Source organism: Anoplopoma fimbria, unplaced genomic scaffold (genome assembly GCF_027596085.1).
Source record: "Anoplopoma fimbria isolate UVic2021 breed Golden Eagle Sablefish unplaced genomic scaffold, Afim_UVic_2022 Un_contig_13651_pilon_pilon, whole genome shotgun sequence".
In the NCBI taxonomy this organism is placed as follows: domain Eukaryota; kingdom Metazoa; phylum Chordata; class Actinopteri; order Perciformes; family Anoplopomatidae; genus Anoplopoma; species Anoplopoma fimbria.
The window spans coordinates 19,114-46,817 of NW_026554432.1; the positions used below are offsets into that span (position 1 = coordinate 19,114).

The window sequence follows — 27,704 nt, forward strand, 5'->3', positions numbered from 1 at the left end:
GCCCAGACTAATTTGATGTCTAAGACTAAAAACAAGTGAATTAAAATAAAAATAAATATTTGGGTTCTTTTGGTCATTATTTTTCTTTCTGCAATATCTTTTCTTCTGCTATTTTATACACACCCTGTACTTGTTTTGTTTAACCTATTCTTAAGTACATATCCCATAGTTATCTTTCTAGTTGCTTTATGTGATTTTAGACCAGTTCAAATTGATTGTTCTGGACCTTCACACACTGCAAAGCTACTTTGGGGAATTGGGGGTTCATGGTGGAGGCCAGACCCCCTGGTAACTTAAACCTTTATAACTTCAGAGTGAAATTTCATTAACTCTTTAAAGTCAATGTAGCCAGGTTTCCCTTTTGGAACAATATTAATTGAGCAATCCCGTAATTATGGAGTTTCTTGTAAGTGACTTTTAGCAGTATGCAAACTGCCATCACCAGAACCACTTCCTCTGATGAGGGTTTGGTCTCTGCTTGTTTTCACTTTTAAGGTAATGGTAAAGGCTTTACTTAAAAGTCAAAGTCAGGGTAATACAAGTATAAAGCAAACCAACAGAGCGGATGCTAAAATGTTAGCACAGATCACCTGAGCCAATCATCTACTGCATGGTTTTTGTGTTTTCATCATTTTTATGTCATCAAATTAATTCTGCCAAATAATGTCCTAATTTGTGAATGTACGTTTGTGTTGTCGTTTTTTCTTTCATTTGTGTACTGTATCTTTCTGCTATCCTAACAGGTTTTGTCAGGCCCTGTGTGTGTCTGTGTGTTGTGTGTGCATATATCAGCTCGTGTGTGTGTGTGTGATAGGTAAGTGTGTGTGTGTTGTTTCTCTCGTAGGTGTGTGTTTATGTGTAGGCATTGAGACGTTCTTTGGAGCGTGTAGAGTGGATGTCATGCAGCTCCTGCTCCTCCTTCGATTTGATGTCCTCATACTTCTGCATCCGGCTAGCGTCCTTCAAATAGCCCCAGTTAGCAGCTAGAGCCATCAGGAAATGGACCTGAAGGACGAGAGGAAAAGCCAAGGTTGATTCAAGTTCATATGAAGCAAACCAGAAAAAAATCCTCTAGTTGGTTTTGGGCATACTGTCACCTTTAGTCCCAAATGGTACATAAATGAGATACAGTTAGAGCTTGGACAAAGTCTGCTTAAACACTAGATATTATGTGTGTTGATAGAATGATAATCATACCAGGTGCACAACTGTTTATATCTCACAGTACATTGCTTTTTGCTTTTATACAAACAAAACAAAAACAAACTAAACTGTTTTGTACCAACAGAAATGATACAAAAGTCGGGCTGATTGGCGTCACTTGTTAATATTTCATATGTGCATTGCATTTCAGGACAATAGTGTGCATCAACAATACACACTCTTTGGAATTCCCTGATAGGGGGGAAAGGTAGATAAAAGAGAGGGCTGCTCTTCTCCCAGTTGATGACAAACCCCAACTTAGTAAGGAGCGAGATGAATTGGGCTGTATAAGGAGTAGATAAAAGAGTGAAAAAAAAGAGCGCAACCTAACCACACTAGGGCTGCTCAGCCCACTTCTGGACAAAAATATCTCAATTTTAGCATTCGCACCACCCTGCAGTTTAAAATAATCCCCCACAGTATCAACAAGCATTAGTGTTAAAATTGTAAACTTGAGGAACGGATCTGGTCACATTAAATCAACTCTTAAGCGTAAGCAGCAGGCCAGAGTAGACTTGGGTATTATATCAGCTAATATGAGCTTGCTGCAGATAAAGTTACCATCAGACCAAACTCAAACTGTCTGTATCCTTGCCCTGTTGTTAGTTCTTTGTTAGCTTTTTTAAAATAACTGACGACTGTAAATTTAGATTGTATGGACCCAGTAGTAGAGGTAATATGCTCTCTCCTATTTGCTTTGAGCATGTGGCCAGATCTTACACTCTGCAAATGTAAGGCGCACACGTCCCTGGTTTGATTCCAGCGGGTGACCTTGTCTCATTACACTGTCTACTATCAAATAAACGCAAAAATGCTGTTGAGTTCCTACTGAGCGGCCCCCAGCCTACATGCATCGAGTACAACCCCTACATACTCCACCTGTAATGTGGTAGAGGGCTGCTGTTCTCCCAGTGGATAGCAAACCCCGACTTGGTTAGGACGTATCGAAGAATTGGGCCGTATAAAACATTGGGCATTTTCTCTGGACTTGGCCATGATGATGAGGTTGTCCAGATAAAAGAAAAACCCTTATACAAAGGTCGCGCAGCGGCCGCAGTGCCTTGTCCACATTTCTGCTAAAGGTTCAGGCGGGCAAGGGTATAGCCAAATGAATGCCTGTTGTGTTTGTAGGCTATTCCCTGGAAGGCAAACACAAGAATTTCCTGTGTTTCAAAGCCACCTCAACATGAAATTATGCTTCCCTTGAAGGTGGTGAAGACAGAAGTTTATTTTAAAAAGACCCAATACATGTAACGAGCAGCTACCGGGCACCGGCCACAAGCTAATGCTATTTTGTGGGCCTTGGCATGAAAAGTCTGGTTTACCTCAGTTATTTGGCCACTGTATTTCTGAAATACTGAAATATGGTTGCCATTAGGTGGCATTATGATCATGAGTTAATATTGGCATGTAGAAGTCCTCAAGGCATGGTTCTTATCAAGCATTTCAAGTTTGGGGCAGAGTAAACCAAGTACAGTCAAGTAGCAACAGCTTGATTTACAATGGCATATTATATTACATCAAGTTATCAGTAGGTGGCGCTATAACTATAATTCAAAATTGACCCTATAAATGTATTCAGGCCTGGAGTTTTATCAAACATTTCAAAAAGATCTGACCATGCAGGGTTGAGTAATGTTTTAAAGTGTATTCATTCATGGCAAAGGATCGTAATTCATCAAGCTGCCAAGCTGCAGTCGTTTACCAATAATTTAGGAGTAGGTCGAGCACCTTGTTTTGTGCTCAAAGATATACAAGAATAATTATAATAACTAAAATTCAAAACATTAGAAGGACAATAGGTCCTCTGCTACGACCGTTGGTCGCTGCTTGGGCCCTAATTACAAGAAGATCTGGTCCTCCGCTCCAACTTTGTTGGTTCAGATGTTAGGTTAGGTGTCGACAACAAATGTTTCATGGGTAACGATGGGGGCGGGGCTAAAGTATTGGTAGTGGGGAACAAATGCAAATCTTCCAAAGACAGATTTTTTTCCAAAAAACACATTCAGTACAGCAGTAAACATTTCGGGTTTAGAGCACAAGAGCTGTTTCAGTGAGCTTTGTGAGCATTTTTTTTTTCGTATTGTGAGGTGTCCCACAGGTTGGAGGTCATGCCAATCAGTGGCAATTAGTACTCAAGGCCCATAGCCAATCAGATATGAGAATAATGGTCCTCACCATGGCGATGACAGCAGCTCCTGCTCCTGCCAGTGTGCACACGAATAGATGGAAGGTTAAGTCCAGCTGTAACAAACAACACAAGCCATTTTTGGTTGAGTTTAAATTGTTCTGCTTTTTGTTTTGAAAAAAGGTCACAAATCATATTTGTTATCTGTATCACTTCATATTTCTTTAAACTTCCCTCATTTTTTTCTTACCTCATTGGATTCACACATCTTGAAGAACTTCTCAGAACCAGTACACAGCTTTCTCTCATCAGAGATGGTCACCACTCCTGAAGAACAGAAATATTAGAAACACATGTTCTTCATTTCTCTGCCCATCTTTTTCACCTATTGTTGTTTTGAAAGAATGCTGATGAATGAACTGAATACTACTGGATATTACTTTCCTGCAGCTCTGAAAAAGTATCTGGTTTTAATTAATAAAATGAACAGACGTTTAGGTCAGGTGGAGGAAAAAACACACAACTGTAAGTTGAACTTTTTTGAGATACTAGTGTTGTCACAGATTGTAGTTTTAGGATTTCTTTTCGTGCGATAAGTTAGTTGTTTATGCATCAGATCTGTGGTCGTTTGTCAAGATTCAGACTACTTGAGAATTTACTCAGACGATCTTGGAGATGGGAGGTCCTGCTATTGGGATCACCAGTAAGCCTCATCGTAACCTTTCAGCGCTCATGGTACCCCGCAGAGAACAGCCTTATCTTAGTCTTTTTAAAATTGCCACTGGCGCTGATATCTCTGTAGTGCTTAAACATGAGATATGATTCATCTTGGGTGTATCTAACCGGCAATCTTTGGTCTCAGAGACTATTATTTGTTCACAGGTAATGTTAAATTGGTTTGGCTGAGGCCAAAGTTAAAGTTCATAATTGAATAGTTTAATTTACTTTAACGTTGAACTAGAGTGCTGTCTTTGTAGTTCAATTCACTGTTCACTGTGTAGTTAGTGATAACCTATTTTTAGGAGCCAAGGGACACACCCACAGACAAAGGGATAGAGGTCGGTAGTGTGACTGCTGGGGAAAAGTTTTCTGTTTATTTCTCTTCTGTGGCTCTGCAGGAGGAAGAATCCTCATGTGAACCCATTTATGGCACCGATAGCACAGGAGAATGCCTCATTGCCAGCAAGGCAAACAGAGCCGGCCCCAACCTCCTCCATCTCCTCTGGTTTGGGGTAATGAATAATTCTGTGGATGATGGTCATCATTTCACAATGACGTTGTGGACAGTACTGCAAACTGTGGCTAGTGGCATGGCAAAGATGACTGCAGTGAACCTGTAGGAGGCTCTACAGGAAAGCCAGTGAACTGTCACCAACACCTCGATTTCATGGCTACATCCATGTTTTTTTTTGCCGGGGCAGCATCTTGATACTTTACTTGATAGCTTGAAGGCTGGTCTCAAGTCAGGATCAAAAAAGAACATGGCAAGGATAGGCATATGGTCTTTCATTTGCACAGTTCTTTGAAAGGGATATCATTCAATTATTGTTATATTATTGGGGTAACGTTTTTTTACTATTCAATAATAATAATATGAATTGTCTGATATGAATTGTGTAAGTCTACCAGAATTTAATTTCAACCTCATATCTGACCTTTTTGGTCTGGTGTTTACTTATGCTCAAAAAGGTTTCTATTTCTTTCATTGCTTGACAGGCAGTGTCCTCAATTGACTCTAGCCTAAATGATTACTGTGTCATAGCAGGAAATGTCCTGTTTGTGTTAAAGTCTGTCCTCTTTCATTTTTAATGGTGTACCTGACGAAAATGAGGTACAGATACTTCTTGCATTAATGTAGTGATGTTTGTGCACCTAACTGTACAAGGCCTGTCACACTGACTATCAACCTTTTGATGTTTGAGTACCAAGAAGATATGTTGCTGTGTATGTGGAATGCAGGCTAATCCATTTAAATATTAACTGTATTATTTTACTGTATTGTTATTGTTACTGTATCAAACCTCCCCTGTACTTTATTTGACCTAGATAAAGCTATTGCAGTTTCATGTAATACAGCCCTGCAATTATAGTTAACCTAAGCAAGGTTACAGTTTTAAGTTTTTTATATTATCTGTTTTTGAGGTGTCTTCCATACGGTATGAATAAATATTAAAGTGGCCCTATTATGCTTTTCCACTTTTTCCCTCTCCTTAAGTGTGTGTTATATATATCTTTTTTACATGTAAATGGTCTGTAGAGTGTAAAACCTGAAGTCCACGCCTAAAAGGAGTTACTCTCCCCCTCAGAAACAATGCTCCTGAGCTGCCTGAATTCTCCTTCACTTCCGTAACATTATGAGGTCATAATGTTACAGAAGTGACGTAAAACTCCTTACGGCTAGTTTGGCCCGCCCTCAAACAGCAAAAGAGAGACAGAGCTGAAGCTCCGGAGGAATTTTTTTTTTGCGGCCGTCGTGTCCAGAAGACGCTGTGCTCTGCTCTGAGACGGTAAATGTCCATTGTTTGGACTTCCGAAGGCAGAAGAAATGAAGAAAAAGTGACTACATTTAATTTTTAACACTTTACAAGAGCAGTACAACGAAAATGTAATGTTTCGTTCGCTGCATTTTGCCAAGGACAGCTTCAACAGTGTTTTGAACCGCTCTGGAAGACGGGGCTGAATTCTGTTTGTAAGGGGTGGGACATTTCTGATGTATGCAAAACTTTGACCAATCACAACAGAGCGGGCTAGCTGACCAATCAGGGCAGACTTTGCTTTCTGGAGGCAGGAGCAAGCGTTTCAGAGAGAGGGTGAGAATAGGGGCTGCAGGACAGCCAGGACGAGAAAAACAAGGAGGATTATGAGCATTAACGCATATAAACGTGATGTAACTGTAACGAGATAAAAAATATGCACCCGGAAAATAGCATAATAGGGCCTGTTTAAAACACCTGGTGGGGCAGCCTTCTCTTTAGCTTCTTATATATAGCAACATGAATGGTTGTCCAGGGTGTACTTCAGGCTTCCAACTGTTAAGATTAGATTGTAACACTGAGCTTTCCAACAAATCGAATGGTGGAGGAATCTGTTTTTATTCCAACAGCAGCCGGTGTAACGAGGTGACAGTGATTCTGCATCACTGTTCTCCTGATCTGGAATCATTAACTATCATTAACTGCAAACCCTTCTACTCCCCCTGTGAGTTTGCTTCATTATACTGATCAGTGTTTACATTCCACCGCGGACCAACGCGCAGGAGGCACAGTGCACGCTACTGTGTTTGGAGAGGACCAACCTGGACTCTTTAGTTATTGTCCTTGGCGACTTTAGCAAAGGTAACCTCAGCCATGAACTCCCCAATTACCGACGTTTATTAAATGCCCAACGAGAGAAGAAAACTTTGATGACTTTTACAGCACAGTAAGCGAGGCCTATCATGCAGTCCCTTGGAGTTTTAGGTGGATACTGACCACGTAGAGCTATGGAGGCTCGGGCATGTTTAGGCTGTACAAACTGGGATGTTTTCAGGATTGCTACCAACAGTTTGGATGAGTACACAGAAGCTGTGAGATCATACATCAGCTTCTGTGAAGACAGCTGTGTACCATCAAGCACCAGGGTGAACTATAACAACGACAAACCCTGGTTCACACCAAACTTAGATAAGATAAGATAAGATAATCCTTTATTAGTCCCGCAGCGGGGAAATTTGCAGGCTTACAGCAGCATAGAGTAAAGTGCACACAAGAGACATAGTAAAGAAAGACAAGATAAAAATAATAAAATGAAAAATAAAAAATAAAAAAAAACAAGTATTATAAATAAGCAATAAAAACAGTAGAAAACACAATAACTGAAATATAATATTTACAGACAGAAAAAAACTATTTTAACTATTATTGCACAGTGTTTTTATTGTCATGTGTCATGTGGTCTGCTGGGAGCAGAGCTGGTTGTGCAGCCTGACAGCAGCAGGAAGGAAGGACCTGCAGGACCTCTCCTTCACCACCGGGGGTGAAGCAGCCGGTGGCTGAAGGAGCTGCACAGAGCTGCCAGGGTGTCCTGCATGGGGTGGGAGGTGTTGTTCATCAGGGATGACAGCTTGGCCATCATCCTCCTGACTTCACTCAAATTAAAAATCTAACAATTTTACTTTACCAATTAAGAGATATTTCAAAGTAAAACTCCTAAATTTGTACCAGGATATATCAAGTAATTGATTATTTGAGGTGCTATAAAAAGTATTTTTTCTCAATTATTCCAGATAATAACTGATATATTTCTTTTCAGGACATCTCTGACTCCACCCATACTGAAAATCAAGCATTTTTACTCTACCAATTAAGATATTTTCCAAATTAAAAGTCCTACATTTGAGCACTAAAAAAGCAGATTTCGGAATTTCTAAGGTGCTATAAAAATAATTTTCTCAATAATTCCAGACATGACTAATGTAAACGTGTTCAGGACATCTTTGACTAATCTTGTACAGAAAATCAAACATTTTTACTGTACCAATTAAGAGATCTTTCAAAGTAAAAGTATAATGCTGAGCAGGTAATTATTGACCAAGCTTGAAGTCAGAAAGCCAAGAGAGATAGATGCTTTTGTCTTTTTCTCATTCTATATACAACGCTGAGTCTCTCTTATCAGATAAACTATGTCTTTCTTTCTTACTACTGGATTTGGGAATTTGCCCAAAATACCGAAGGTATAGGATGTCAGCTGTTATAACTGTAAGAACATTGCACTAGAGAATGCTGAGATGTACTCAGTATTTCAGTGATAAATATTGACATTACAATAGATAGATATAACACATCATTCCATCTATTTCAGAAATAGCACAAACCAAACTGACGCAGGTCCAGGCAGAGGTTTGCTCCCTCCACCAAGCTGGTGTTCTGACACATGGACCAAACGTTGAAGTACATGAAGACCGGAAGGCTGGTGAATGCTGTTACTCCAAGCCATACCAGGAAGAACAGGTAGGTCAAGAACATCAACTGCAAACAGATAAAATATATAATGAGTGACAGATATAGTAATTAGACTTTTATAGTCTTCAAACCACTCTAAGTGCTTTTAGAATACATGTCATCATTAACCCACTCACACCCATTCATACACTGATGCAGGGGCTACCATGGCATGTGCCACCTGCCCATCAGGACTCTAACTAATCATCCATACCCATTCATAAACTGATGGAGCAGCCTGCGGGAGCAATTTGAGATAAAGTGTCTTGCAAAAGGAAACGTCTTCATTGACTAGCAGAGCTGGGGATTGAACCACCCCCAATTCATAGTTTTCTGTCACGTGAACTGCGCGGTGACCTGGAGGGCAAAAGAACGGACCAACATGGCGGTTAGCGCTGTATTCTCCGTAGGGACGCAACACAAGCCGGTCAATTTTCCTCCTGTTTCAATCCATGAATGTTTGACATACCTCTGAACTGAAGAAAAACATAGATATCAGATCAAACTGTATGTTTTGGGCACTTGCGATCTATAGACAGCACCTGTTGCTGTATTTCAATCACTTACAGTGGGGCAAAAAAGTATTTAGTCAGCCACCAATTGTGCAAGTTCTCCCACTTAAAAAGATAAGAGAGGCCTGTAATTTTCATCATAGGTATACCTAAACTATGAGAGACAAAATGAGAAAATAAATTCCTGAAAATCACATTGTCTGATTTTTAAAGAATATATTTGCAAATTATGGTGGAAAATAAGTATTTGGTCAATAACAAAAGTTCATCTCAATACTTTGTTATATACCCTTTGTTGGCAATGACAGAGGTCAAACGTTTTCTGTAAGTCTTCACAAGCTTTTCACACACTGTTGCTGGTATTTTGGCCCATTCCTCCATGCAGATCTCCTCTAGAGCAGTGATGTTTTGGGGCTGTCGCTGGGCAACACGGACTTTCAACTCCCTCCACAGATTTTCTATGGGGTTGAGATCTGGAGACTGGCTAGGCCACCCCAGGACCTTGAAATGCTTCTTACGAAGCCACTCCTTCGTTGCCCGGGCGGTGTGTTTGGGATCATTGTCATGCTGAAAGACCCAGCCACGTTTCATCTTCAATGCCCTTGCTGATGGAAGGAGGTTTTCACTCAAAATCTCACGATACATGGCCCCATTTATTCTTTCCTTTTCACGGATCAGTCGTCCTGGTCCCCTTGCAGAAAAACAGCCCCAAAGCATGATGTTTCCACCCCCATGCTTCACAGTAGGTATGGTGTTCTTTGGATGCAACTCGGCATTCTTTCTCCTCCAAACACGACAAGTTGAGTTTTTACCAAAAAAGTTCTATTTTGGTTTCATCTGACCATATGACATTCTCCCAATCCTCTTCTGGATCATCCAAATGCTCTCTAGCAAACTTCAGACGGGCCTGGACATGTACTGGCTTAAGCAGGGGACACGTCTGGCACTGCAGGATTTGAGTCCCTGGCGGCGTAGTGTGTTACTGATGGTAGCCTTTGTTACTTTGGTCCCAGCTCTCTGCAGGTCATTCACTAGGTCCCCCCGTGTGGTTCTGGGATTTTTGTTCACCGTTCTTGTGATCATTTTGGCCCCACGGGGTGAGATCTTGCGTGGAGCCCCAGATCGAGGGAGATTATCAGTGGTCTTGTATGTCTTCCATTTTCTAATAATTGCTCCCACAGTTGATTTCTTCACACCAAGCTGCTTACCTATTGCAGATTCAGTCTTCCCAGCCTGGTGCAGGTCTACAATTTTGTTTCTGGTGTCCTTTGACAGCTCTTTGGTCTTGGCCATAGTGGAGTTTGGAGTGTGACTGTTTGAGGTTGTGGACAGGTGTCTTTTATACTGATAACAAGTTCAAACAGGTGCCATTAATACAGGTAACGAGTGGAGGACAGAGGAGCCTCTTAAAGAAGAAGTTACAGGTCTGTGAGAGCCAGAAATCTTGCTTGTTTGTAGGTGACCAAATACTTATTTTACCGAGGAATTTACCAATTAATTCATTAAAAATCCTACAATGTGATTTCCTGGATTCTTTCCCCCCATTCTGTCTCTCATAGTTTAGGTATACCTATGATGAAAATTACAGGCGTCTCTCATCTTTTTAAGTGGGAGAACTTGCACAATTGGTGGCTGACTAAATACTTTTTTGCCCCACTGTAATTCCGCCACGTCCCTGCCAGAGCTTCACTTCAGCGATGTTTACATTTATCTTGTGGATAAAACTCACCTTACTGTCGCCAGAATGAAAGCGTACAATAGTGTTTACAACTCTTATTTTAGCAACATCATATGATACCACTAAACCAACTGAAGGCAAGGGCTGTTACTGTGGGGAGCCTGTCCTGCATAATGATGACAAATGAAAATTTGTGCCAAATTTTAAGTAATGATAATGTGACAGATGTTAGGTCACAGTGACCTTGACTTTTGACCACCTAATTCTAATCAGTTCATCCTTAAGCACAAAGGGGCATTTGCGCAATATTTTGTTTGTGATCTATTTATTTGTTGTTATACGCAACAAAACATTGAGCAGTGAGATATTATATAAAGATTAAATTAGAAGTAAGAAAAACCATGAATGCATCTTAAGAAAATATAAGTCTCATGAATACCAAAAAACAAAGATAGGGGTAAACCCAAAAATGTTAAAGCTATAAGCAGCATTGATCGGGCCCTTACATTTTTGGTTTGCGCGGCTTTGCACTTCCATGACAATCACAATGCGTGCACAAGTAAGACTGTATTTCCTGTGTGGACCAGCGGTGTCGACAGGTCATTTTGCCTGGGCTTAAGTGTTTGAGAGTAGCTCTGCAGACGATTTTAAATGTAAGCCTTAGAATCAAAGAAATAGAATAGCGTTTGTGACATAACAGACATGTCAAAGTATATGCCTCTAAACAAACTCGGGGAGTGTGTGGGAGGGCTCTGACAGTCAGTGCTGACTGACTCAAAGCGGGAAGAGTAGAGGAGAAATTTCAGAGTGAACTGTTCAACATGGGAAAAAAACATCTTTAGTAGAGAATAAACTTTAGGGTTTGAATTGAGCCTATTTTGGTATAATCTATTATATGAAGAAGCCTGGGTGCTGTTTGATTTTACACTATTGATGAAAACTGTGTAAACGCCCTTTGGTAAAAGTCACAGTGGAGAGAGAGAAAGACAAACAGTCAGACCATTTGTCAGAACTCATAACTTTTCTGATATCCAGGCATGTTTAAGATCCAGGTGAGCACCAACGTTAATTTTTAGTTTAAGACTGGATTAAATTCAGTCTCAACTTCTAATACCTATTTTCGCTATCTTCTCAACCAGCTTCAGTCTGGTTATTGACTGTGTGCTGTCAACAAGATGCTTTCAGGACATCATAATTATAAAATTGAGTTTTTAAGCCATTTCACATCTTAAATACACTACAGAAAGCGAGTGGGGCTGTAAACAGTTGGGATGGGAAGGAAGTTAGTACAACAAAGTGATGTGCAAACACTAAGAGAACGTTGTTGTTTGGCATACAGCAACATACAAAAAGTTTACAATGTAACAGTATTTAATATGTCAGTGAACATGTTTAGAAAACAATTTAGGTCACCCGTGAAAAGAGTTTTATTTACAGATGTCCAACTTAATTATGGCAAACCATCTAAAATCTGCTCCTGGTTGGCTTTGACGACGACATTTAATGAAGGAAAGGGAGATACTGTCATTGTTTACACTGTCAATCATGTATAGTCTATTTCATTGTATTTGTATAAAAAAAAACATGTTTGAATTGTGGTTTAATAAGTACGAATTAATTGTAGCCTGTGTCACATGGTTTTGTATGTTCTTTAAGTAGAAACTGTTTGTGTGTTAGTATGACTACGTATGTAAACTGCTACGTATTTTAATGTGAGCATTTTAAAATTTCAAAGGCGTTTCAAATACGGTTATGGTTAAAAGACGTTAAAAAAAGGTTCAAAAGTGAATGTTTTTTCACTGACTATTTTTAGAGGTCGATTAAACGTTCATGTTTAGACCATATTTCACCGGGAGTGGCAATATTGGCTTTCAACTAAGAAATGTTGATGTGGTTTCTTAGTGAGCCTCTAAAATGACTATATGCTATTATTAGCACAATGTAGAGGATAGAAAAAAATGTATATTGCATTGCAACGTTCAATCAACAAATCAAATATCAAATAGTTGACAAGAGTAGTTTATTAAATGTCTTTTCAACAGAAAAATTAGTATCAGTATCAGTATGCAACATTTTCTTGTTGAATTAAAAAAAAAAATTGACCTTTGTAATTATCTTACATTTTGATCATTGTACAACCCCACCTTCTCTGTCTGTCTGTCTGTCTGTCTGTCTGTCTGTCTTGAAGCCCACCTTCAGCCTGTCTAGAATACATTCTTTCTGTCTGTCTCTCTAGAATTCCACTTTCTGTCTATCTCTTTTTGTTTTTGTCTACAAACTTACATTCTGTCTGTCTGTCTTTCTACAATCAAACCTTCCGTCTCACTCTCTCCGTCTGTCTGTCTACAACCTCACCCTCTGTCTCTCTCTCTCTGTCTGTCTGTCCACAACCCCACCTTCTGTCTTTCTCTGTCTGTCTGTCTACAACCCCACATTTTGTCTCTCTCTTTATCTGTCTGTCGATAACCCCAACGCCTGTCCCCCCCAAATGCCTCCACTTGTGGGATGTGACTATACAGCAACAATCTGTTAAACCCTATTTATATTTTTTTAATGAATGCCCTATTTTCAAACGGAAGTAAGAATTCACTGTGAAGTTTTAAGAAAACAAGTTAACCTGCAAATATAAGTTCAATTCAAGTTATCTTGTAAATGTAAGTTGAAACAAATTTGGTATTTAAATCCTCTTAACTTGAAATAACAAGTCACACATATTTGAGATATTTAAACTTAAAACTGTGTGCTACAATAATGCAGAAATATCTGTTTGTTCAACGAGGTAAGGGCTGTTTTCTTTTAGCAATAATGTAAAATATTTCTTTGTTTCAACCCACAGTATTGAGTTGAAACAGCAAGCGACAGCAAGATCCGTCAACTTTGACAACTTTAAAAACTGTGTTGAGACAATTAGAGCATTGTGGTTAAACCTAATGAACTTAATTTTCTCAGTTGAAACAAAGGTTATATTCAAGTTGAGTTAACTTTCATTTTCAAGGCAGAAGGTGACTTTCTTTTAAGTGAGTATTACGTTTTAATTTAAACCAACTCAAAATGTTTTATGGTGTAGTTACACCATAAAACATTTTGAGTTGGTTTAAATTAAAACGCAAACTTAAATATATTTTTAATGCTACACTGTAAAAAAAGAATTTTACAAGGAATGATATGTACTTAGTGTAACAGTTTGTCTTCCATACTCCCTGTCACTCTGTCTCACTCACCTAATTGTCTCACTCTGTTCACCTGCCTGTCACTCTCTCTCAGTTCACTCCGGCCACTCCCAGTTCCACTTCCAGCTCACAGCCCAGCCCCCTCTCTCTCACCACACTCTCCCTCACTCTCCTAATCAGCTTCATGCAGTGCACCTGTCTGCCACACCCACCTCATCAGCACCATCCCTCTCACCTGCTCACTCTGCTGCACCTACACCCTGCAGTATTTAAACCCCACTCAGTCACACACTCGCTGCCAGATCGTTCGTTGCATTTATGTCAGACCTTCCAGCAATTTCCCGTGGACTGATTTCCCGTTGCCGACCCTGCCTGTCTGGACTTCCCTGCCTTGCCTGTGCCCCGGTCAACGACTCAGCCTTCTGTCCCTGGCCACGCGTTTAGCCTCCGCTTCCTCTGGTTTCCGTCTGCCTGATCCCCTGCCTGTTTCCCACTGAGTCTTATCCTGCCTGTTTGTTTGCTGTTTGTCCCACTCACAAATAAATCTGCTGCACTATATTCCTTGTCCAGTTGCACTTTTTAAAAAAATATTTTTTTATTAAATGTCAAGGTTTGCCATTAATTAATTAACCATAATTTAAGTTATTAATGGCAATTTATTGTTTTTGTATCAATTCAACATTTTATTTTACATCAAATGAGACGTAATATTTTTGTGATTTTTTTATTTATTTATTTTTCCCGTTTCTGATAATGAAGAAATGCATCTAAAATTACAGAACGTAATGTTTTTTTTCTTAAAACCTGCATGTTGATGTAAAGTGATTATGTTTTTTATCGGTAAGTATATTACTTCAGAAATAGAAAAAATATTACTTTACAGAAAGTACAACATTATTTTACAGATTTCCTTCCGTAAGGTAATGTGTTATCATGGGAGTTTGTACAATTATTTTTTTTGAAAGGCACCGCTGACTTGCCTACGTTATTGAGAATTCATATTTAATACAGTATTTGTAACATTGACGGTGTAACAGTAATGTGTTCCGCACAGTTATTTTACTCTTTTCCATGGTAAATCAATGTGTATGACTCCCTTAATAAACTAAAAACACAATAAAAGTGAAATGACCTAGTCCATGCAGATTGAACAGGACCATGAAAAGACACCGGGTGACCATGATGACAACTGACGAACACATGACAGCTTTGAGGCCAGGTGAACTCAAGGATGACCTTGAAGGAATTTCTTAAAGTGTATAGCATGTACTTTATCACTTTCAGTGTCATTTGTAAATGCTTTGTAAGGAATTGATAGTCATCACTTTAGATAGGGTCACACAAAATACTTTATTAACGACTAATAACTACCTGAATTTATCATGAATTGTAGTATTAATACACATTTACAAAACATATTTTAACAACCCCCCCTAACCATTAGTGCACGTCTAAATCATTATATCTGTAAATTAGTGCATAAATGTACATCTAAATAATATCTTAATCATTACACTTTATACCCATGAATTCATAAATTATTCATGAACCATTAACAACTCATGATTAATTGGTTTGTAATTGACATTAAACTTAATTTAGAAATGGGGAATACATCATTTATAAAGTATGAAAATAGAATAATGAAACACATTATAGATGAGCTTATTAATCAAGAATAAAACATTAATAAATATGTTTTATTAATTGCATACTTATGAGTATTAATGTAGGAACAATGCTTTTTTATTAATTAATTGTTTATATTTAACTACTGCTTAGTTAAATATCCATAATTCTTTAAATAGAGATTCCATGTTAAATCAATAATATTTGCAGCTTGTAACCAGCTATCCCCTACACGTTGGTATATCACAAGATATTGCCTTTTTTTTTTTTTTTTTAAATGACTACATTGTAGGGGTATAACTTCTCTGATTTAACCTGAAAATGTTGTAGTTTTATCCAACAAATGGGAGGAAACATTGCATTTGTATGCACCAATGAGTATTTCTGGCAGCAGGATGGTTTACGTGGTATTGTCAAAGTAAACTACTGTTTGTCTTCATGATAATGATGTAACATGTCAATTAGTGCAACAATGTGGCACATCAATGTGTTTTTAACAACAATGGAGCTCTATGGCATAGAGGAAGAAGAGTTACTAGGCTTTGATTCACCCCTTAATACTTGTTAGTACGATTAACAATTCACTGTTGGTTTTGGTGTTTTCACAGTAATGTTGACAAAAGGCAATCTATGATTAAATATAATATAACTAGCCTTATCCTTTAATACATATCCTTTTTCATTAATAACGATCAGTTACTGCAAATTACCCCAAAACATGCACTCTATCTGAAAGTGTAACGATATAATTTAAAATGGCACTTTATCAAATTAAATCTACTGTTTGCAAAGATTTCTTACGAATGCAGTCAGGCAGCGTCCGCAGGCAGTGATCTTGAACTCCCCATAGAGATCCCTAATGGCTCCAGTGGTGAAAAAGCCCTCAACCAGCAACAGCACTCCAAACACAAAGAATCCAGCTGCAAGGCCGTAGATGATGTACTTCAGAATGTCGATACTGTGGGGAAAAATACACACACACAGTGCCAGTTACTAATGAGTATTTGTATATTTCATGCTAGACTGCATCGTGAAATGCTATTTGTAGGCATAATATAAGTCAGAGATAAAGATGGAAGATGAGTCCAGATCTGGGTTAGGGGGTTGGTTTTGGCATTGGGTGGGACTACCTGCACTTTTCCTCTTGGAAAACATGTGTTGTCAGATAACTTGTATTCACATTTGTGTGACTATTTATTTCCATTTAAAACAATTATGAGAAACAAAAACACACTATAAGCTAATGTTGGCGGAAATAGGCTTTCAATATGTCTGATCTGTGGCATGCCAGAAAAATAATCTAAATCTACTGAGTCATATGGACAGTTTGTTGTGTGTTTATTAGCAAGCCCCCAAAAGGCTGCAATGGCCGTTTCAAAAGTGATGGACAAAAAGCTACTACATTACCAGGAATGTACCTAGAAGTTATGTGTTTGTCAGTTGATTCTCACTGTGATGAGTCATGTTTGACATGAGTGGAATCTCATGTAATTGCAAATCAACACGAAGTCATTGTGCTGAAATATGAAAACTCACAGGTAAGGTGCTTTAATCTTCAAGAGAAATAAAGGTGAAAGATTTGTCACTCACATGGTAAACACATCCAGTATTTCTCCTGGGGCTCTGATGACTTCAAAGTAGTTCTGTAGGATGGTGATGGTGCCGCTCAAAGCCTCATGGCCGCACCCACAGAACAAGGCCACACCCATGTAGAGGAGAATGGTAGCAATGAGAGAGGCCCAGGGCAGACTGCCAACACATCGCTCACAGCACTCCTTACAGCCTTTACATTCACAAAAGACAGAACTATAAGGTTGACAGCATCTTAACATTTGGTATGATGAAATCAATAAATAAAGTTGAACAGCAACTGAATAGCAGTCGACCGAATGTTAATATATCCTAACATGTTAAGTGTATACACATTACATTACAGTCATTTAGCAGACGCTTTTCTCCAAAGCGACTTACAGTCAGTAGTATATTACATATCATTCACCCATTCACACACTGATGACAGGCTACCATCAAGGTGCCACCATCAGACTCTAACTAACATTCATCATCCAGTCCACACCGATGGCAAGCCTTCAGGAGCAACTTGGGGTTAAGTGTCTTGCCCAAGGACACATCGACTGCTGAAGCATCGAACCACCGACCCTCTGATTGGAGAACTACCTTGCTCGCCACTACGCCACAGCCGCCCACACAATGGTAATGATATATGGTATGTACAAGTTCTGTAGGATTAACAATTCTGAAAGAGTAACATAGCTTTTAACAACAAATTTACAAATTAAACAGTCAACCCACAACAAAACAGATCTTTCTTACAAAGTAGAGGAAGTAATTCAAATCAATGGCTCAAGCATCATTCCCCTCGCCATGACTTTTAGTCTTTAAGATTTAGCCCCATTGACAATGGAGAAAAAAGTATTACAAAACATTTCTTCACCACATTCTGACGTGTATTCATTATTGTGATTTTAGTGATTATGAATTTATGTTTATATTTCTCCGGCTCTGTTCATATAGCAGCCTTTATCTCCTCTATGAAGAACACAGTAATATTAATTAATCCACAAAGCTTGTATACATACATACTTAAACACTATCAGAGACATACATCAATCTGTAGCAGCTGCAACACTACTACTTTTTTGTGCCATCTTACCCGGAGTCAGCTGAGACAATTGATTTCACTTTCATCTCTGTGTCCAGTACATATATACATTCAGCAGTGGGGAAGTAACTGGCTACACCTACCTAAGCTGTTCAAATCACACTTGTTGGGCACTTATTACAGAGGTTAGGCACACATGCTTTTAGAGCACCATTTAAATCCATATATGGTTCCTTTTGAAAACTATCTGATTAAACCAGAGCAACCACATAACTTCTGTCATGTGATGTAACTGTTGAAGTTATTGAAATACATTTTTCAGTGCTGTGAGTAAATTCCATCCACTTCCACTGTAATATGGAGGTGGAAGAATATCAAAATCTTTCCAGGTCACTCACATAAAACTAAAACCTAAATGTTGCTGGGAAATGTTTATTTGTCCTTTGAACTGACCCTTTAACTCTGTGAGAGGTCTTTTTTCACATAACACGCTTTTCATGATCTACATGATGCAACTTAAATAAAAAAGATTGTGTTCTCAGAAATATTATTAGTTTTTATGAGGCATGTCTTCAGTTTTGCAAAAGATTTGTATTTCATACAAAATAGTAGCTATAAATTCCTCACTAGCGATGGGAACCAGCACTCCCGTACTTATGTAACCACTTACTCGACTAGGAAAATACTACTCAAAGCATACTGCTTCTGCTTATCTGAGATGGAGCAGCAAAACAATTTAGAGCCATCACTTAAACCTGGAAGTTCCATCTGAAACCACATACACTGTAGCCTCTCCTCATTGGTGGGATTAGATATAGCAGCACAGCTGTAATGCTTTTTATTTTTGTATATTTGGGCTGTTTACTTGTTAAACAGCAAACTTTAGTTTTACTCTCCATTAAAAAAATATAGGAAAGCAAGCAGGGCTTTTATTAGTACTATGAGTAAAAGTAATTCTAAATGTCATGCACATATCAATTATTTTTTTGCTTCGTATTTTAACATGTATACTCAAGTACTCGTCTTTTTGCTAAAAGATTACTCAACAACCAACATATTTTGATATTCCCCTCCCTGTTCTTAGCGATGAATGTGTTCATTGAAATCTTTTTGGTCTCAAGATTTTCACAATAATGTTACTGAAATATGTTGCAATGTAGACATACCATAATAACAGCTGTGGATGTAAACTAGTGATATTTCAGATTGCTACCCATATAGTGGTATTTAGTGGTCCATGTGAGTGCATTACAGCCACAAAGTTTGGTCTGTTAGCTTTTTCCCTGTTGAGAGAATGAGAGCTTCAGCAGGACTGTATGATCCGAAATGATTGAAGTAGATACAGGCCGTAAAAATTTTAGCTGAAATATTTTTGGGAAAGATGCACTTTTGTTTTGTTTTTACATAAAGACATCAGGCTGTTCTAGAGTTCAAGTTTATGTAGCACTTATTCACTGTTACACAGAACAGAGGTTGTTGTTGGGACCGTTTGCCCCTTTTATGTAGTGTTGTTGAGTAAAAAAACATATTGTGTTTGTTATGCAAATGGCTAACGCATCATTTTTTTATTCTTCCACTGCAGGGAAGAGGACACCAGCCCAGGAAGAAAATAAATTACTTTTGGTGACACAAACTTAATTTAACAGTATATAATTATTTTAGTGTTAATCTACAGTATTAAAATGTATGCAGTGCTGATGTTACAGTAGTTCAAGCTTTGCTGTTTAAAAAAATATAGTACACTGTTACTGTGATGACAAGTACAGTACTGTGGTTTTCAAAATAATTACAATGAAGGTACTGTGATTATTACTGTAAAAATAACTATGGTATTTTATTGGTAATTTTACAGTAAACTTACTGTGAAATGTCCTACAGTAACTTGCTTGCTAATTGCTGCCAGCCAGTTACTGTACAAATCACAGTGTTCTCGATGCATATATGTTTTGGGGCTTCTTTCCTTGCTTGACAGATATGTCTGCCTATCACAACCAGCTTTAATAACTACTGCTTCCTTTCAAGGTCTCCATCCTGGACTTTAGAAATCCATATCGGCTTGAACACACTGTTTAAAATAACCTAATATGCAGCCATGAGGACTCACCGAAGCCTTCATGTTGACCGAGCAGCAATCCTACAGAAATACAATCACACAAACAACGCTTTCCTACCCCCCTCTTTCTGGTGTGTGTGTGTGTGTGTGTGTGTGTGTGTGTGTGTGTGTGTGTGTGTGTGTGTGTGTGTGTGTGTGTGTGTGTGTGTGTGTGTGTGCCTGTGTGTGAGTCATCTTGCTGCTCAGGTTTAACGGCCAGCCTTGTTGCCATGCCAACAGGGGTGTGGCAGGAGCCTGCTGACCCACTTTGCCTGTAGCATTGTCATGGCAACAGTGCGGCTCTGCGAGCGTTACAGTCACACTAATGCACATTTTCACACACACACACACACACACACACACACACACACACACACACACACACACACACACACACACACACACACACACACACACACACACACACACACACACACACACACACAGCATTGAACCCACAGAAAGCCATTTACATAAACACAAAGTCAGCCTCAATCTTCTTGATTGTCTTAGTTTGTGGAAATAATCCATGTAGAATTTCAATGTGCCTCTCTTTAAAATATGAGCCAGATACGGAGGAACAAAAATGTCTGCTATGTCCAGTAGGAAGGTACCATTTATCCCTAACTGACTCAATTTAATAAGAGATTCAAAATTTCAAAAATGTGCATGCGCTACATTCTACAGTTGGTTTGTTTCACACACGCCTGAATCATTTCATGTTCTTAATGCCATAAAAGCCATTTATAAAGAATCAGATTCAGGTCACATCATAGCAACAACTCTAAGGCAAATGTGTTTTTATGAGCATGTGTGAATGTTTTTTGAAAGAGTTTTGAGCAATGTGTTCGTGTCTTGCATAGAGATATTTTCATAACTGCATGTGTATGACTGTGCAGTTCCTTTTTTTTTTTTTTTTTTTTTTTTTTTACACTGCCTGTTTTTGTGTGCAAGTGTTTTTGAATGTGTCCTTAATTTTAATCATTTTATAATCCTCGCCATATTTCTGTATTAGGGCATTAAACACAGGACAGACGATTTGACCTGTTTAAAAGTGGGAATTGTTTAAACACAAACGGCTATGTGTGGATGTTTTCTTTATTTATGAAGATGTGCTCTTACAACAAGAATCCATTTGCTGTCCTATTGTTCAAAAACACCTTAATGTATCTGCAACATTTATAAGGGAGTGGGTCATCACCATTTATTACTTGCTATTTTCTATCATTTTTAAATAATAAGCACCATCCTCTTTAGCATGACTGCCAACATATCAAGATTTACAGCAATCATGAGAAAGAGAGGATAACAGAACAGCTGTAAGAAACAGTAGGAGAGGGAATCCCCAGTGACTCGCGAGACCAATCACATTTTAGTGATGTTTTTATTTCAGACAGGCAGACAATTCTCAAGCTGGCTGTCAACAGGAGTCATTAAAGCATTAATCAGCTGATAATGTAAAAGGGCACACAAACGGAACGGTTGTGTACTGCTCATGTTTACCAGCCAAAATAAAATGCAATCATGATTGGGCAATAATAAAAAAACATTTCAGTTTTTCGACTTATCAGTCAATAGGTGTTTTTTTTGTATTTCAAAGGTTGCTGTTCAATCAGCAAACTCTCAAAACTCAGATTTACAAGTGTTCATAAATATTCCATTTTTAAAAGAGACTCACAACAGAAAAACCCTGTACTGAAATGAGTGGATCCTTTTGCAATCTAACCTGAGTAGACTGTGCACATGTAAACCTACTAATACACAAAGTGGGCAAACAGAACACACTTTGTTCAATTTTTTTGCCTTAAAGGGGCTATTCTGCATTGACTTTACCAGTTTCACACAGCTCTTTTGAAACACAAGTATTCAGAACAGAACTCCTAGCAAGCCTCTGAAACACCATTTCAGACCATAAAGGGACACAACGCAAATAAAACACAGAAGGCTATTATAAAACTTACAAATAGTTTGCAAGATATTCCCCTCCAATATAGTTATTGGAGTATTGGAACCACTCTCTCCTTAGGCCGAATGACAGAGAGATGAAATATAGTGATGATTTCATCCACAGAATAATATTTTTGAGCAGCTCCATAGACAAACTGGAAAGGCTCCTATTACTCCATGACAACAGTATAGATACAGTATACCGCAAGCTCATACAGTGTCACAGCTAATGAGAGTGTCACAAAACTATACATTTATGGTTGATAGAGTGCGTAGTGTAGGTTTCTGTCTCTATCTGTGTATTGAAAAAAAGAAAACATCTAAAAAGGCACACAAATCCCAGCAACAAGGTCATCACCAACCTCTCACCCACATATATTTGGTCCTTGAGCCTTGCAGATGAAGATCTGATGGTTGCAGGAGAGGGAAAGACGCATGATCATTACAATCAAGAAATTATCTTATATAGAAAAATGGTTCTATAACCAAATGAAAAATGGTTATAGAGAAAAACACTTGATAGTGTATTCAATATGTGCTCAGTAAATTGCACAGCAATCTGCCCATTATATTATTATATGGGTTAGGCATGAGGGGACATTTTTTGGCTGGTGTTGGTGCAAGAAATGTCATGGTAGGCTACTCAGAAACTGGAAATATCTTGATCAAAGAGTTGGTTGGACAGATCAACCACAAGCAAAGTAATAATTATACTGCAATCAAGGTTTGTGTTAACCTCTTCCACCCACTATTGGTCATAATACAGCCCAGTTAGCCAGCTGCCCGAAGTGTGTAAATGCCATACACTCACAGGCAGCAGATTGGACCTCTGGATGAGCTAGTTTTTTTAGTTTTTCATGTAATTTGAAGGCAATGAATTTGCTTCAGAAAGATACAGCAGAGCACAATATTGCCACGGCTTCCTCCTCTGCTTCTTTCTCTCTCCCATGCTCTTTCCCCTCACACCCTATGTGGGCTTGCAAGTCAATTTGTATTGACTTATTCCTCTTTCTATTAAGTTCCTTTCCATTAGTGGTCATAATAATGAAATGGATATAAGGCAAATACACAAAGTCCACTTCAAGTTGTATGACTTCGTTTGACTTCAACAATAAATGAGCAATGAATATTTCAAATGGTCCTTGGCAAGTAATTATTTCCTCTTCTGCAGGTATCCCTGATCCATCCATCCATCCATTTCCTCCGCTTATCCGGGGCCGGGTCACGGGGGCAGCAAGCTAAGGAGGGTCCTCCAGACGTCCTTCTCCCCAGCAACACTTTCCAGCTCCTCCTGGGGAACCCCGAGGCGTTCCCAGGCCAGACGACATATATAATCCCTCCAGCGTGTTCTGGGTCTACCCCGGGCCTCTTACCAGTTGGACGTGCCTGGAAAACCTCTAAAGGGAGGCGTCCAGGGGGCATCCTGATCAGATGCCCCCTGATAAACCAGCAATTCACACACTAGTACATACCATCATCATACCACCAACATGTGTTTAGCTTAGAGTGAGCCAATCTCCAGCCAATTCATTAAAGGGATAGTTTGGGTGATTTGAAATAAGGTTGTATGAGGTACCTATCGTTAGTCAGGGTATCACCTACAGTAGACAGCTGCCAGCCCGGGAGCAAAGCAATGTACCGCTGTGGACATGGGCCAGCAGGAAAACGTATTTTAGCCACTTAAAAGAAAGACACAACTTAAAAGTTTAAATATCCGTTTAAGTATACACTATATTTAAAATATTTTCAACGCTTTAACTTGCCGTCAGCAGGCCTTTCTGATGAGGAACTGAACTGAAAGTGAGCTATGCTTTATTTAAAAAGACGGAACTTCCTTTTAACAACAGCTTAAATTGTAAACTTGCATTTGTTTTGCTTTGGCAGCATTCACCCACTCACACACTGATGGCATCAGGACTTGAAATTAATGAATTTATGCACATTCATACACAAATGTCATAACCTTTAGGAGTTGTTAGTGCCTTGTCCAAGGACACTTCAACATGTGGACTGGACGAACCCTGGGGATCAAACTTTCATTCATCCGATTGGAAGATAACATGCCCACAGCTGAATCCTATAATTATGTTTCAGTATCATTCATTTCCCTGTCGGATGACATTCAAAATATGGCATAAACTTAACTGATATTGCTTTTTTTAGGTGGACCTTTCTTTTAGGTGGCTAAAATATGTTGTGCTTCAGTGCTGGTAGTCCTGTCTGCTTCTCCAAGGCGGGGGCATGCCAACAACTGTCTACTGTAGGTAATACAATTACTATCGATAAGTAACACTCATAACACACATAAGTTAACAATGTATTGTAAATATACAGTATAAATGAATCCATTATGTAAATCCTGTACAGCATACACTTTATTTTTTATCCGCCCAATTTATGTGATCTATTTGCAGGTAACCAGTGGAAAAAAAACCTTATTCAACACAATCAGCAACACAAAGTTTTAGTCATAAGACAAATTCAACACTCTCGTTAGGATAACGTTTCATCCACACTGTGTTGTATAATTAAATTTTCAACTGATCAACTAATTCAAGATAATTTTTTTACTCAAATTTCGACCATTATTTTGGACGAAGGCAAAGCTTATAACTATGCTGTATAATAATTAGAAGACTAATCAGACTTTAGAATTTTTTTTATTTTTGTGACACAAGATAATGGGTTAGACTTTCTGTTAAACTAATTTAAGACCCAAACCAGATTCCTGACATAAAAACAATTTCACACATTCTCTGGATAAGAAACTGTGCATCACCACATTAGAAATGGAAAATCACATTTATCAGCAAAAGAGGATGTAAGAAGGAAGCAATGACAATGGACAGAATGATGCAGATGTGGGATGGGAACTAGTAGAAAGGAACAACAGAAGATGTTTTGGTGACAAAATTAAAAAAAGAAAACGTTGCTTTAATAAAAAACTCATGTTTGTTTGAAACATCATGCGTCCCCATTTGGCTTTCTGATTGGCTTAAACAGGTTCCTTCCAGAAAAAAATACATGAATCCGCCTATCACACAGCAGGATGCAATTCCAATAGCCATGTTACCATGGATACAGTGTTCATAATTGTTAATAGTGTGATAAATGCAAATAATTGCTTATTTTTCATTAAACAGATCCAGCCTCCTTTACATTTCTGAATCAGTTGAAGCAGCAACAATATGACTGATTTCAGACTGAAGGTAAATGAAGAAAAAGGACACGCCCATTTTTTACGCTGACAGCAACAATACAATGCGATAAGAAACATGAATATGCTATCTGAAAAAAAAACATACAGCGAGAGATTACCTATGTTTAAATGTGTATGATTATAAACAGACAAAACAAAAGGTGGGGAAAGAGAGGGAGGGAACTGACATAGTGAGATGGCGAGTCAAAATAGAGGGTTAGAGACAGAAAATGACAGACAGAGAAAACAAGAAGCAGAGACCTGAAAAAGGCAAAGAGACCGGCTGAATGTAGTTGGAAATATAGTGAATATAAATGACTGAAGAAAAAAACACAAAGTGAGAGAGCTGGTGATAGAGAGATGTGAAGAAAATGGAGGGACAGGGAAGGGAGTGACACAGACAGCAGAAAAAGAGGGGAGACATGCACAGAGCAAGAGAAAAAGGAGCAGAAAGGGCATTTGGACAAGCGTGTAGCACCAACAATGAAGGCCAGCAAAGAAAATCCCAATGCAGGCATCAATCACTGAACCACTTAGACTTCTTTTGAAGGTTTTGACCCACACTCTTCTACCCCTCTCCTCCCCCCTTGCCACTCCCACCTACTCCTCCATCCATCCATCAATCCGTCCATCTGTCTATCCATCTGTCAATACAGTCTCCAAAACAACACCAACCTTCCAGTGTCTGCCATCTCCTCTCACACCATCAACCCAAACAACCTGCTTATGTATACATCCCTTCTTAAAAAAAACCACACAAAAAATAGGGTTATATAATCTGTGTTATTATCATTAGCAGACATTTAGATGGCATGATTAAAATTCAAAGCCTATCGTTCCACTTCTTCTGGGAAATGAAATGATGAGGGAAAACAGGCTATTGTGGCAATTAAATGTACTGACGAAGATCTATTTATTTATTTTTTCCACAGGACATGTATGCTGTCTTCTGTCTCTCTGCCAAGAGACACATACACAAAGGAATCCCATGATAGCGAGAGGAAAGGATGAACATAACAAAAGGCAGAGCTGATACAAAAAGACAAATGAGATAAACAAATTATTATTCTTTCTTACCTTTCTGGCTTTGCGATTCATCCATGTTTTCCTCCATTGTGGTTAGTTACAGTCCCTTTGTCTCTACAGTGTGAAGCTGTTTAAAGCCCCTTGCTAGCTCTCAGCACAGTGTGCGTGCCTGTGTGTGGGAGGCTGTGTGTCAGTGTGTTTTTTTTTTTTTTTTTTTTATCCCTGTAGATGATGGAGGCTCAGGGAAGTCCCAGTTTTAATTCTCTGCTCTCTCTCTCTCTCTCTCTCTTTCTCTCTCTCTTCGCACTGCCTCGTTGGTATTTCTATCATCCCATTTTGTTAATCATCTATAGCTTTAGCTTTATATACAGATATTGATTTAAATCATGTTTGTATCAAATACAGAAAACCAAGTAAAATCCAATATAATTCATCTTGATATAAAGCTATTTCATTTACACTCAGTCAAATTTAATTTTTTTATCATTATTGACAAAATAAGTCTTAGGAGATAAAATCCTTTTGCTGTTGAAGCACAGTTGAGTACTGACCTCAAGCTAAAGTTAGAAAAAAAAAAAAAACGAATCAATGAAATCCTTCCGGTGTTCTGGTATCCTCCCACAGTCTAAAACATGTAGGTAAGTGAGTTTATTTTTATTTTTATAACATATCACTGGCATTATATGATGCTGGTCATAATGTGTGTGTGTGTGTGTGTGTGTGTGTGTGTGTGTGTGTGTGTGTGTGTGTGTGTGTGTGTGTGTGTGTGTGTGTGTGTGTGTGTGTGTGTGTGTGTGTGTGTGTGTGTGTGTGTGTGTGTGTGTGAGAGAGAGAGAGAGAGCTATGTGAAGGGTTAAGAAAGAAAATAGGAAATAAAATCAATAAAACAGCAAATACCACAAATAACAAAATAATAAAATCAATAAACATGTGCACTTAACACTGTAACAATAACAAAAATATTTATAAAGTCAGGGGCAGGATGGCACTTTTAGTCATGAAGCAGATGATAATGCAAAATTTGGTTCCAGAAGTCGGCATCAGGAGTGGTGGATAGTTCTAGTTCCCATTTTCTTGATGGTATGGATAGGGTTTTGTCAGACTGTGATATTATTCTTCATATTTTGGAGATTAGCTTTTTTGAGGAGGGGATGATAATTAATTCTGAGATCGAGGGGGGTAGATCAAGGTTGGTGGTCTGAATGTTAAGTTTTAAATGAATAGGTGATTTGAGTTGCAGGTATTCCAAAAGTTGTTTGCTCCCAATGCCGTACTTCTGGACCAAGTGGGGGAATGAAACCAGGTTATTATTATTGAAGATAGGTTTCAGATGTGTGATGCTTTTATGGGTGTAGCGTTGTTGCTGAGTGTTTTCCTTTGATAAAGCCGGTGTGATCTGGGTGAATTATGGTTGTAGTAATTTTTTCTAAAATTATGAGTTAGTGCCTTAGTGATGATTTTCATATCGTCGTTGAGAAGAGAAATGGGTCGGTTAATTGATGGTAAAGTTGTGTCTTT

At 38.6% G+C, this 27,704-nt stretch overlaps 1 protein-coding gene across 1 annotated transcript; it reads right to left on the minus strand.

The window, feature by feature from the left end:
• Nucleotides 1-852: 852 nt before the first annotated feature.
• Nucleotides 853-26,274, minus strand: LOC129088620 (neuronal membrane glycoprotein M6-a-like). Its single transcript, XM_054595956.1, has 7 exons — nt 26,238-26,274; nt 16,890-17,082; nt 16,101-16,257; nt 8,184-8,337; nt 3,582-3,658; nt 3,382-3,447; nt 853-1,005 (listed from the first exon to the last, which is right to left on the minus strand). The coding sequence occupies exons 1-7, from the start codon at nt 26,272-26,274 to the stop codon at nt 853-855; spliced, it is 837 nt and encodes a 278-aa protein (XP_054451931.1).
• Between the last annotated feature and the right edge of the window lie 1,430 nt (nt 26,275-27,704).

What these genes read in the sequence shown, in the direction of transcription:
- LOC129088620 (XM_054595956.1), bottom strand. Translation starts at nt 26,274, where the DNA reads ATGGAGGAAAACATGGATGAATCGCAAAGCCAGAAAG. An exon ending in CCTGGACCTGCGTCAGTTTG is followed by an intron (nt 3,659 to 8,183) that starts GTTTGTGCTATT and finishes TCTGTTCTTCAG; the next exon opens with GAGTGGTGACCATCTCTGAT. An exon ending in GAGCTGCTGTCATCGCCATG is followed by an intron (nt 1,006 to 3,381) that starts GTGAGGACCATT and finishes CTCGTCCTTCAG; the next exon opens with GTCCATTTCCTGATGGCTCT.